Source organism: Paroedura picta, chromosome 11 (genome assembly GCF_049243985.1).
Source record: "Paroedura picta isolate Pp20150507F chromosome 11, Ppicta_v3.0, whole genome shotgun sequence".
In the NCBI taxonomy this organism is placed as follows: domain Eukaryota; kingdom Metazoa; phylum Chordata; class Lepidosauria; order Squamata; family Gekkonidae; genus Paroedura; species Paroedura picta.
Genome location: NC_135379.1, coordinates 5,682,194 through 5,695,135, shown reverse-complemented (window position 1 = coordinate 5,695,135; position 12,942 = coordinate 5,682,194). Strand labels below are relative to the sequence as shown.

The 12,942-nt window shown below is 45.9% G+C and overlaps 1 protein-coding gene across 4 annotated transcripts in view; it reads right to left on the bottom strand.

Moving 5' to 3' along the window:
- Positions 1-383: 383 nt before the first annotated feature.
- The window catches only part of ACTR3B (actin related protein 3B), a 63,879-nt gene continuing 51,320 nt past the window's right edge, over positions 384-12,942 (bottom strand). For 2 of the 4 annotated variants that reach the window (XM_077302836.1, XM_077302834.1), the window contains exons 4-12: positions 12,115-12,225; positions 9,504-9,599; positions 8,696-8,803; positions 8,060-8,203; positions 5,978-6,151; positions 4,287-4,379; positions 2,699-2,824; positions 1,721-1,804; positions 384-1,375 (exon numbers count right to left, since the gene is read on the bottom strand). In XM_077302836.1, the coding sequence (XP_077158951.1) occupies positions 1,280-1,375; positions 1,721-1,804; positions 2,699-2,824; positions 4,287-4,379; positions 5,978-6,151; positions 8,060-8,203; positions 8,696-8,803; positions 9,504-9,599; positions 12,115-12,225 (1,032 nt within the window). In that variant the 3' untranslated portion in view covers positions 384-1,279. Of the gene's footprint in view, positions 1,376-1,709; positions 1,805-2,698; positions 2,825-4,286; positions 4,380-5,977; positions 6,152-8,059; positions 8,204-8,695; positions 8,804-9,503; positions 9,600-12,114; positions 12,275-12,942 lie in introns of all 4 variants that reach the window. The other 2 variants (XM_077302837.1, XM_077302835.1) reach the window with 2 other exon arrangements.

Sequence of the window (12,942 nt, the reverse complement as noted above, 5' to 3'; positions counted from 1 at the left end):
GTTAGTATTTGGATGGGAGACCAAGGAAGACCAGGGTTGCTACACAGAGCAAGGCAATAACAGAAAACCTCTGCTTACCTGATCCAGCAGGGCTCCTCTTATGTTCTTAGGTAAAGCAGACCAACACAGCTACCCACCTGGGGCTAATTCCACTATATCTTCTTCTGCAGCAGCTGTGGCTGGCCCAGGTTTTCCTATCTCCTGAGGAAGCCTCCTTATTTTGCAGCTAGCCATCTCAGGAGACCATTTTGCTACCTGACACCTGCGGCCCTACTCCCCCCTCCCCTTCAACACACCAAACACCAACTCCTGTTCCTAAGCAAGTGTGGGATTGTTAAGGTCTGGGTTTGTTTGTTTAAAGCAATTGACTGCCAGGATAGCGGTCCATGTAAACATGTTAACAGCTTTTATTTTACTTGCCCACATTTGTTTTTTTTAAAAATACACACAAAATATTAAATAAATATCAGCAATAAATCTCATACAATATTTTCAGAGGCTTAAAAAAAGATTGAGGGAGAGGAAAGAAAGAAAGAAAGAAAGAAAGAAAGAAAGAAAGAAAGAAAGAAAGAAAGAAAGAAAGAAAGAAAGAAAGAAAGAAAGAAAGAAAGAAAGAAAGATCATTTGCTGTTTGCATTCAACCGAGAACACACGCTGCAATAATAGTCATAAAATACAAAATTCTCTGAAATAAAACATCTGTATTGCATGGTTAGAGAGTTATAGTTTTCTGCTAAGGCCCCCACAATTTTACAATCTAATATTTCCTGGGAAGATCAGTAGGCTCCACGACGCCTAAGGAGACAATTTACTCCCCTGGAGTCCCACCCTTGCTGAACAGGCTGCATGGCTGAGAGCCCTGGAGGCAAATCAGTCCGTATCCCTTCCCGGTTCTAGAAGGAACGGGTCAGCAAGCTCAGGCTCGGCTTGTATTCCTGGCCTTGATTTCTCCCCACAACTCCTGTGTTTCTACCGTCTCCCAAGATGGAAGGGTTGCCCATTGGCTAGAAGCTACCACTGAGGAAAGGAGAGGGTCACAGCGTTGGCAGGCTGGTGGACTTTCACCAGAATGGTTCTGGGTTCCTGTTGCAATGCAAGGCATGGTTCTGATGCACGCCGTGGGACCGAAGTTCTCCCCGCCGAGGCGAGTGGACTGACACAACACAGCTCGGCATTTCCAACCAAGCTCTCTCTCTCTCTCTCTCCTCTCCTCCCACAACCGAGGAGCTCCATGAGATGCGAGAGATGCTAGAGCAGGCACTTCCACGCAAAACAGGTGCTAGGACATGATTCCAAAGACAGGATTGTGACGGCAAATGCTGGGGCCGTATTCTTCATAATCTTTCTTGGTGTGACATACTTGGAAGAACTCCGGCTGAGGAGGGTAAGGGGAGAACACAGAGACAAGAAGCTCACATGAAAACTTTATACAAAACCAAGACAAGAATTATGATGTGCAAACCGCCCCAAGCCCGCTTGTGAAGAAGAGTAGTCTATAAATAGTGGTGGTAGTAGTAGTAGTACTACTATTAGTAGTAGTAGTTGTAGTTGTAGCTGGAACCAGCAAAGTGCAACATCAGCATCACAGCTAAATGGCACTTTTGAGACCAACAAAATTGGGGGCAGAATGAGTTTTTGAGAGGCAGTGCTCTCTTCGTCAGATGCCAGAGAAAGCTCTGACTCTCAAAAGCTCCTGCCTTGAACATCACGGGACACGTACTGTCGATGCGAGCATGGATCCTCCAAACCAGACTGCGTAGCGCTGCATGTGGTGACTGATCACTTGCACTTCCACAGGCTTGGGCTGCAAAGCAAGCAGAACCGCTGGTTCAGTGCATTGTCGAGCATGGTGCAGAGGACAGCAGGCCGGGCAACTATGGGTATATTGAGCCAGAAAAATATCGGTATATCCTTTTTTTAAAAAAATTATATTTTATTGAATTTATTGAACAAAGAAAACCTAGATAACAGATACAGTAAACCCCCTCTTGCGGGAGTTTAAAATTTTTAATTTTCCCCTGGCCCACTTTTGGTTCTATCTGCCAAGGAAATTCGAATAGTAATGCCATTGTTCCTGAAATTCTTGGATTGATCTCCTGTTAACTTGATTCGTTAGTTTGGCCATTTTCAAAAAGTCTGCGAATTTGTCCAGCCAGGCTGGTATCAAAGGTAAGGTAAAGGTAAAGGTAAAAAGTATCCCCTGTGCAAGCACCGAGTCATGTCTGATCCTTGGGGTGACGCCCTCCAGCGTTTTCAAGGCAGACTCAATACAAAGTGGCCTTGCCAGTGCCTTCCCCAGTCATTACCTTGCCTTAAATCTTGGTATATCCTGATATTTCCGAATCTGAGATTCTGAAAATATTCGGGAATGCCGAACTTTCCAGCACCAACGCACTTAAAGGGACCAATACCCCTTAAATGCCTCAGCCTCCCTAGGTTCTAAGTGGGGCTGGGAGACAGGTCCCCTTCCCCACTCAGACCTGGCTTCACAGCCTTCTGCTGCCTGGCTCTTTAAAGCGTCGGGCAGCAGAGCCAGCTGCCCCCAGGATCTCAGTGGGGCTGGGAGGCAAGTCTTGCCCACTGCTGCCACCACTCCAGCAAAAAGTGTCTCTTGGTTTATGAACCTCCTTAACAGCGACACCTGGGCTCACCCAGCTAATGGGCAGGTTTTTAAAGAGGCAGTAAAACTCCTGTTTACCTTTATCCGGCCACCGCTCAGCTCCTCGCTGGCTTTCAGTCGCGCATCCACAACTCTTTTCAGGTCTCTCTGCAGCCGGCGTCCAAAATCCCTGAACATCGTGGATCCTCCTGAAAGAACTACATTCTGCAGGGCAAAGAAAGAATGTTTCCCCCCCTCCCTTGAAACTTTGCTTGGAGCACACGGCTAATCCATAGCTAAGAGGATGCCCTGCAGGAAAGCCCCCCATAGTCCTGCCTTGGGATTCACATTCTGACAGAATGGTGATAAATGAGTGGAATTACTCTGGGGTGTGGGAGTAGAGATGCCAGTGCACAGGTGGGACCTCTGTGGATCCCCCGGTTTTACAGCTCATCTCCAGCGACAGAGATCAGTTCCGGAGAAAACGTCTGATTGGGAAGGGGGACTCCATAGCATTCGACTCCACTGAGGTCCCTCCCCACCCCTGATTCTGCCTACTCCTGGCTCCACCCCCAAAGTCTCCTGGCATTTCCCCGCCCAAAGCTGGCAACCTTAGTCCTTAGAGATCCCAGGCTCAGTACAAGGAATCAAAAGGGAATGCAAAGGCGGGGGCAGTGTGAGTGCTCTGGAACATGCAAAATTTTAAGTCAGGGTGGGGGTCATTAGATTCACGGAGAGCAAGTCTGTCAAAAGACATTGACCCTCATTGACAAACGGAACCTCCGTCTAGAGCAGGGGTGGCCAAACTGTGGCTTTCTAGATTAGGGGTAGTCAACCTGTGGTCCTCCAGATGTCCATGGACTACAATTCCCATGAGCCCCTGCCAGCATTTGCTGGCAGGGGCTCATGGGAATTGTAGTCCATTGATATCTGGAGGTTGACTACCCCTGTTCTAGATGTCTCTGGACTACAATTACCATGAGCCCCTGCCAGCATGTGGATAGGTATATGGAACAATGTCTGAGGCAGGGATGTTCTGCATTCTTGGTGCTGGGGGGGGGGCAACAGTGGGAGGGCTTCTGGAGTTCTGGCCTTGCTGGTGGCCCTCTTGATCGCCCCTGAGTTTTGGCCACTGTGTGGATGGGCCATTGGCCTTAAACTTGTCCTAAGAAGCTTTCCCTCATTCCAAAAGTGCAAGTATTTTGCAGGAGTCTTTCAGTGCTCAAAAGAAATTCCCAATTCTTCTATTGAAAAAACTGAAGTCTTTGAGGGAGGGGGCAAAGGGGGGGCTTCCAAATTTGGGAGATACAGCTGAAAATTGAGGGGCTGCCATCAACTACTTCCGAAATTCCACATTCAGCATCTCTTGGCCTACCATGTCTGAATCTTCTCAGCTCTGTTTCCGGCTTTTGCACTTCTGGCCCTATTGCATGGGTTATTTGATCTCTCTTGCTACTGGATTACATTGTTTTACACAGGGCAATAGGCCTCGAATGTCAGGGAGGAGAAAAAGGAGACTTCAAATACTCAAAACTAAATTCTGGCTTGCGTGCCGTCCTTCTGTTCTAGGCAGACCAGTCCTGAACTGTTTTCTCAGGCCTGGCAGAAACTGCTTAACACTGTTATGAGCTTACAGCACAACTGAAAGTACTTGAGCCACACCTTTTCCCGCACACGCCAACAATACCTTATACAAGGGACGCCGAACATCGATAGGACAGTTCTGTATAACTTCATCGACAATATCAGAAATCGACTCCATAAAGTCTGGGTTGGCAAACTGAAAACAAACGGGGCAGTCTCACACGCGCTGAAATGAGCACACCGGGCAGTCCAAGAGAGCCAGCATCCATGGGAGTATCTGCATAAGTCTATGGTGATCGGCTATGAACTGTGCGGTCCTAAGTGGAGAATCTACAGTCTAAGCTTATCGATTTTGCTGGGATCACACTGGAGAACCTCTGCCCAGGCTGAGGACCAACAAGGGGTTTCAGGAGGAGCTTTGATCGCAAGAAAAGCTCGTGTGTGAGAGTCTTGTTCATCAGCAGCAACCACCAGCGATAAACAAGTCACTGCATTTGACCTTCCCAGCTTGGTGGAGTGGTTAGGACTGAGGCCTTCTAATCTGGCGAGCCAGGTTTGAATCTGCAGTCCCTCACGTGCAAACAGCTGGGTGATTTGGGCTTGCCACAGCACTGAGAAAACTGCTCTGACCAAGCAGTAATATCAGGGCTCTCTCAGCCTCACCCACCTCACAGGGTGTCTGTTGTGGGGAGAGGAAGGGAAGGTGACTGCAAGCCACTTTGAGACTCCTTCAGGTAGAGAAAAGCGGCATATAAGAACCAACTCTTCTTCAGTAATCTCAGGGCTCTCTCAGCCTCACCCACCACACAGGGTGTCTGTTGTGGGGACAGGAAAGGGAAGGCGATTGTAAGCCACTTTGAGACCCCCTCAGGTAGAGAAAAGTGGCACAGAAGAACCAACTCTTCTTCTCTTCTTCTTCCAAATATGAGCCTTGCACGTGTACAGCCACAGTGATCATGAACACGGCTAGTACAACAAAGTTCACGTTCAGTAGCACCTCTAAGATGCGACAAAGTTGCATTCAATGAGCTGTTGTGTGCAGGCACCCTTCTACAGATGCACTGACTCCATACAAATCAGTAGAGAGGGAGCAGCAAATTAGCATGCAACATAATGAAGATGCTTAACAGATTCAAAGACCAAACAGGGATAGCGAACTTAGTGTTGGTTTTTTTAATGGCTTCCCTTTGTTGGGGTTTAATTCCACAGGAAAACAGAGCAAACAAACAGTTCTAAAGTGGAGACCAATGGGCAGATGTACCCATCCGTTGTGGAATGCTGAGAGTAATGACCTGAAACACCCTGTAGCAGATGAGCTTGCATTTGCGTAAGCATCACAGTACTTACCTGTGCTGGGTGTGATTTAAGTGGAGCAAGGAAGAATGCTATTTCCCAAAGAGCTCACCCACCACCAAGCAAACTGCAACCTCTATATCCATTGTCACAATTGCAGAATACCATCTATGGGCTGAACCACTTTGATTATACAGGTTCCAAAAGCAAACCTGATAGAATCATAGAATCATAGAGTTGGAAGGGGCCACACAGGCCATCTAGTCCAACCCCTTGCTCAACGCAGGGTCAGCCCAAAGCATCCTAAAGCATCCAAGAAAAGTGGGTATCCAACCTTTGCTTGAAGACTGCCAGTTTTAGTGCTGGCTCTGTGTGTAGTACAATTCTAATACAGCTGTGGTTTAACCACAAGGTGGTGCTCTCTGACTGGAAGTCGTGTTACTCTTCCCACGCTAATAATACTTTTGCTCTTAGGAGAAAAGCAGCAGCCATTTTTCTTACCTCCGGATGAAAGAAGATTTCTGGACCGAGGAATCTTTCGTAACCGACGTCTATAACAAATTTATTTTTGTTGATCGCATGGGTGCCTGTGTACTGCTTGATCCACTTGTGCGGATCCAAATCGTACTTGGCAAATTCTTTGACTATATCAGGGCAAATGTAACAGTATTTTTCCTGTGGACACATAACAAGGCAAAACAAAAGCAAAGGGGCAGTTAATTTGGGGGGGGGGTTAAAAGGGCGGGTTCTCCATGGTTGGTCCTGAGACATCACTGGCCAAGTACAAAGCATTAAAAAGCCATTATTGCTGGGGCAACCTGGCCCTGTGCAGTAACTGTCTATTCAGAAAGCCCACTGAACGCAACATGTCTTACTCTCAAGTAACCTTGGGAAAGATCGCAGCTTCAGACTCACCATAGGAAGAAGAGGGACAGTAGGGTCCCAAGCACCTACAACGGCCTGTCTCAACTTTTTTACCATTGAGAAACCCTGGAAACATTCTCCAGACTACAAGAAACCCTGGAAGCGGCACAATAATGCAGAATATGATTGGGGAGCACAGCTGTGGACACGCCCACTCAGGACCCCTTCCCTTACCACCCCCCTCCAGGCCCATCATTGGCCATTTGGGGGAGGGGGGGGTTCGACATGATTTATCACCCGATACATGTTTAACAAATTTTTAATATTAAAAAAAAAGCTTAATTAACTCCCACCCATTCAGGAAAGCCTTCCAGGGCCATCAAGAAACACCAGGGTACCATGAAACCCTGGCTGCGGAAGCCTAGGACAAAAACGCTCTCGCCTACTTTATGGATGTGGGCAAAGGCAATAGAGACTGCAGGGATGAGCAAAAGATATTTGGCAGATATTAGTAACACCAGTCACATATGTCTTATACTGCCTTATACCGAAAGCCCTCCGGTCCATCTAGGTCAAGTGGTACCTTCTCAGAGTAGTAGCAGCTCTCCCGGGTTTCTGGCTGAGGTCTTCCACATCCCCTCCTGCCAGATCCTTTCAACTGGAGATGTCAGGGATTGGACCTGGGACCTTCTGCATGCCAAGCAGATGCTCTGCCAATGCAACACAACCTCTCTCCTACGTTCTCCTCTCTTCATCGTACGTGAAGGTCAAGAGGGGAAAGACAGTCCTGTCCTAACACAATGGTCGGGAAAACTCCTGCATTCAGCTTTGAAGCACCATTCAGGGGTCAACCACAAAGAGGTTTGGTTCAAACCCAGCACGGAACGGGGATTTCCAAACCTGATGGGATGAGAGCTCCTGTATCTCTTAGGGATGGCTCATTCAAATAAACATTTGGCCCTTCCCAGTAACTCAGTATATTCAATTTTGACCTGGATTATAGTCTTCTTCAGGATTTATATATGTTTTACCGCATGAACGCTTTCTTGCAGATAGCATTTCTTCAGAGCTACTAATGTGGTAGCCTGGAGTTTTGTTTGTTACTCGAAAACGGTATTAGGAGCGTAACTCCCAGAACCGAATGTGAGCAGCTTGTCTCTCAAAGAAAAGCATATTGTTGGTAATTTGACTTTGTAAGAAAAATAATTTGTACAAATTCATTGTTTTGCGCAAATAGCTTCCAGTCTCAAAGGAACATTGAAAAGCTTAATATATATTTTTGCCTCTGTCCCCCCCCCCCCATTCTAACCACTTTAGAGGTTGAGAACCCTAGCAGAATATTTAGTCCTTTCTTTTTGGATTTTGTTCTGACCAATGTTGCTGCTCGTTCTGTGCAGCGGCAGCTCTGCCCCTCTTTTCTCATGGCCATTTTGGGCACTCATGTGGATGTTGTTATCCACATCTTACGGGACCAACAAGAAATACAAGCTTCCAGACTGTGGCAGGAAGCGGCCCTGTCCCCTTTGTCAGCCCCAAAGGCCAGGGCCAGTTGCCTCCACGTGCCTACAGCTCACTAGCAAGACGCTGCCACCAGACGGAAACTGTTTCGGGAGGAAGGGACCTGACTGAATCCAAGAGGGAAAGCCAGAGGGAGTCCCAAGCTCTTGCACTGAAAAGGGTTGCTAAGAGTCGGATGGATTTCACAAGAATTTGGTTTACCTTTATGGCCTTCGCCGTTTCCAGCGATTGTTCAGGTGGGATTCCCGCCTCTCTCTCCCTTAGAAGCTGCTGAATGAAATACGTAATATCTCGTCCTGCAACAGGGATATGCTTGATGCAACTGCCAATTACGTAGCCTTCTGCCTGCACGAAAGAGGCGGCAGGGGGGGAAAGATTTGTGTAGTTAAACTCCTTACAAGTAAAAGACCTATTAAACATATTAAGCATCATCATCATAAAAGCAGAGTGCAATATCACCTCAGGATCCCCAGCTCAAAGGAAGTGAGATGGGGCTTTTTCGGCCCTGGTCCCAGCCTGGAGGAAAACTCTGCTGAAGGAGAGCAGGGCCCTGTGAGACCTCAACCAGTTCCACAGGACTGTCCCCCAGGCTTACGGTTGGGGCCCATAATAACCACCAAGAAGTGCCTGCCTCACTGCTGGAGATGGGGAAAGACCAGTTCCACAACTCTAGTATGGTATAGTGTTTGTTTGGGGAAAATTAGGATGCTTATGTTTTGACCTAATCATTGTTTTAACAATGTTGCTTAACCACCCTGGGCTGTATTGGAAGGGTGGGCTAGAAAAATAAAGGTTTACTTATTTGTTTGATGTCACTGGGGCTGTGCAAGTACTTACCACTGGAATTACGTGAGTCACCCCATCCCCGCTGTCAACAACGGCCCCGGTTAAGGTACGCTCTCCAACCTGGCGTGAAGTCCAAGATGCAGCTAGAGCCAAGACCGCCTGAGCAGAAACCCAAGAAGGCATGTGACTACCACCCCAAATTTCCAGTTGGAGAGCGAAAAGCTAAACTGCTGGCGTAGCTACTGAAGTCCCTCATTTGGGTTTACCACTGCCACCCACTAGAAGTTGTCAAACTGCTACTTCCCAGCTTCAATCCGCCCTATCCCCGAATCTGAAAGGTCTGCAGTGTGCATGATTCCAAAGGATATAAAGAATATCCTGCAGGAGGCATCAGAGGAGATGTGTATTTAGCATAGTTAGAATAGGAACTTCCTAGTATTTTTCAAATAATCTCCTCCTGGGCCTTGATTGGCCCAGCTGGAGACTTCCTGTTCCTCTGAACACACTTCCTCCCTGCTTGCCTCCAGAACAGACCGAAGGAATGAAGAACAACAGTTAGACTGTTAGGATTTCCTCTCTCTCTCTCTCTCTCTCTCTCCTTCTTCTATACAAAGTTGTTTCTCTTTTAAATAAAACTACTTTATTATTTTCAGCACCTTGGTGCTTAAGATCCCATTTGCATACTTAAACTCTGCCAAGAAGTAACACATGCTTGTCACACTAATAAATTAAATTAAAAATATGTAAAGTGGATGAATGCTTTAAGCACTAGATGCGAGCTAGACAAATTATATTTTTAAAATTGACCATCTGCCTGTCTATTTAAATTATTTCAGAATTTTTTAAAAAAATTATTTACCTGAACAGCAATGTAAAGCCCCGGTATATTAAAAGATTCAAACATGATTTCTGCAAGGTATTCTCGGTTTTCAGGCGTGTTCAAGGGAGGCTCAGTCTGTTGACGAGAGACATTATTAGAACTCTAGAGAACATCTTTTATTATGTTTGCTTTATGGGAAGCCTATAGAGATCCCTGAAATCTTCAAAAGCACATCTAAGTAGAAACAATGGTGACTGAACGCCCACCTGGCAGGCAACTTTCTGGCCCAAGTTTTCCTTAAAAATAATTCTTACATTATCAAAAGATACCACATATTATCTGGAGCCTGTATGTATTCATGTATATTCTGCGTATCTCTGTTTCTGTGTCTTGATATCCTGTATTTAAAGGGAGGGATACATGAAGAGGGGCAATCCACCTCTTCCCTCGAGACCAGCCCTGCTCCCCCACCGCACTGCCTCTGCTTCCCCCCCCTCCCCCAATACATAGTTGAGGCCCAAAATAACATCTGAGGTAAAAGATTCTGTGGCTGTTAACAACATGAGACAGTGGAAATGGGCTTGCCATCTGACCTCCCTGTGCCAACATTCCTGAGAGGTTTTCCCCATAAGCAACACGATTTGAGGCCAATGCCGCCTTCTTCCAGATCACACAAGGAGCTAGCTGACTGCACTTTGCATGTGGATAAAGGCATGCTGAGTTTGTAGGACAGCTAGATTGGAGTCCAGCAGCACCTTAGGGATGAACAAGATTTGGTCGGGGAGGGGGGGGGTCTAACGTCTCGAGAGTCAGAGCTCCGTTCGTAATTCATGTCAGTGCAAAGTCTCTAGTGAAGTTTTAGAGGTACATTTCCCAGGATAGAAGAATAGCCCACACAAAAGTCTAAGAGGTCAAATAACAGGTATCTTTTAAAGATGGAACCACAACAAATGAGACAAACACAGACCTAAAGAGGGAGTTTGCTGGGCACCTGAAGTTAATCTTCTTGATTCTTTCCCCCTAGCTAAGAATATAGACCAAGACGGGGATATAGACCACTCTTACAAATGAGATCAAATGAACAGTTCTGCGGGGCTTGCAAAACGGAGCTGTTCCAAGAGGCCCAAAATAACATCTGAGTTATGCTGGCCTCCCTGCCAAAGTCCTAATCCAGGGGTGGCCAAACGGTGGCTCTCCAGAGGTCCATGGACTACAACCCCCATGAGCCCCTGCTGGCAGCAGGGGCTCATGGGGGTTGTAGTCCATGGACCTCTGGAGAGCCACCGTTTGGCCGCCCCTGCCTATGCATCAGACAGGTTTGAAAAGTCCCTCCCATTCCCTCGCCTTCTCTTTCATAGAATCATAGAATCATAGAGTTGAAAGGGGCCATACAGGCCATCTAGTCCCACCCCCTGCTCAACGCAGGATCAGCCCAAAGCATCCTAAAGCAATTAGAGGATCTAAGCAACTGACACCTGTTATGCGTTTTTAAGATTTTAACTGCGTAAATTTAGGATTTTTATATTTTATCTGTATATTTATTATTATATGTGATTTTGTAGTCTTGTACTCTACCCCGAGTCTCAGAAGATGGGGCAGAAAATAAGCATATAATTATAAATAAATAAAGTAGAGAACAGCTCCATCATTCTCAGAGCAAGCTCCACAAAAGTCAAGATTGCCATGTTGATAGGTACGATTTATAGAAAAGAAATCTGGTTCAAAAAAATCCTTTTAGGGTAATAAATTACATTAACATCGTAACAGTCAAAGCGGTGCCAATTCATTAGGAAAAACGGATGGATGGGAAGGGAAAGCATTCTAAAGGCAAAGCTAATTTGGCACCTCGCTCCTGGAAAATGCACCTGTTTTTTTAACAAAAATTAAAAATAGCATTAACGCAACGTTGTCACCTTATGAAAATGGAAAATAAAAATAACTGATGGCAATTTTGAGCAAAATGTCTTCCTTTAATGCAAGAGGGCTAGACAGTAAAAAGCTTCCACAGAAGGCAACGCATAACACAAGGACACGCTGCTGCTGAAACACAACATATTGCTAAGTGACATTTTGCAGCAACGCTGTCCTTTGTTTAAGTAAAAATCAGCCAATTACTTGAAGCAGCATCTGTAATCTAATCAAGCCACCCAGTTTTTAAAAAATTATTATTATTATTATTTTGGTAAAAATAAGAAGAGAAATTAAAAAAACACTCAGACCTGGAAGCCTGATATAGACAGGCATTGGAATACTGCTTGCATGCAATTTGATAAAAGTGTGCCTCCAGAAATTAAAAACAGAGGAAAAGCTGAATACAACGGGAAGCTTTCTGGGGGCCTTTCCACCCATGACACTTTTCTTGGATACTTGAGGATGCTTAGGGCTGATCCTGCGTTGAGCAGGGGGTTGAACTAGATGGCCTGGATGGCCCCTTCCAACTCTATGATTCTATGATTCTATGACTTCTTTTGGGGTATACCTAAGAATACCTGAAACTTACACCTGAAAAGACATTGCACAGGGATGCCTGCCAGGAAGCCAAGATGGATCTTGAGGTCCACCTCGTAATGTCTAAAAGGCACCGAAACCACACACATAAGAGATGACACTGGCCTCGAACTTTGTAATGCCTTTTGCCTGTTCACCTTACCATTAAGAAGTAGTGATCCTCTGGCTCAGCTCGAAGATATTTAAAAATAACCTGCTCCATGAACTTCTCCATAAGATCCCAGTCTTCTACAATACCATGCCGGATAGGCCACTGGAGCAAAAGTGAAGGAATCAACATTGATATGACAAAAGTTCAGGCCCTACAAAGACACGCGGGGAACTATCTCAGTGAACTCTGATTCAGTCATCCTCAATGGGGGACATAGTGCCCCTCCTAGTGGCCCCTGACACATTTGAAGGGGGCCACAGACCGAAAAATGAGAGAAGGGGAGCCCAAAGCGTTTATGGAGGGTCCTGGTAACTGGACCAACGAACCCTTTTTATCACATATGACATCATTAATTGATAGGAAGTTCAACCTTCATCAAGGGAACACGAAAGAAATCGCGTAATCAGTTCAATTGTGTGTGCTTAAATTAATGCATCCATGAATGCACATGTGTTTCTTGTTCAATAGTTCTAGAAATCTGTGGAGTTTAGTTATTTCATTCTTAGCTTAGGCCTTTTTTAGCCTAGCTCACTGCATAAGTGGCTGACCTACTGCAGGGGGCTCTGGAACCTAAGAAGAGCTCCTAGAAGGATTGTGACTAAAAATAAACCCTGAGAATGGCTGGTCTAATTCCATGTAAGTAGCCATCTTGGTCGGCCACATTTGAGTCCAAAGCATCTCAAAGGCTAACAATATTTCCAGGGCATAAGCTTTTGAGAGTCAAGAATATCAAAAAGTCAAAGGGAGATTTGACTCCCAAAACCTTATGCCTCGGAAATCTTGTTAGCCTTCAAGAGGCTATCGGATTTGAATCTTGTG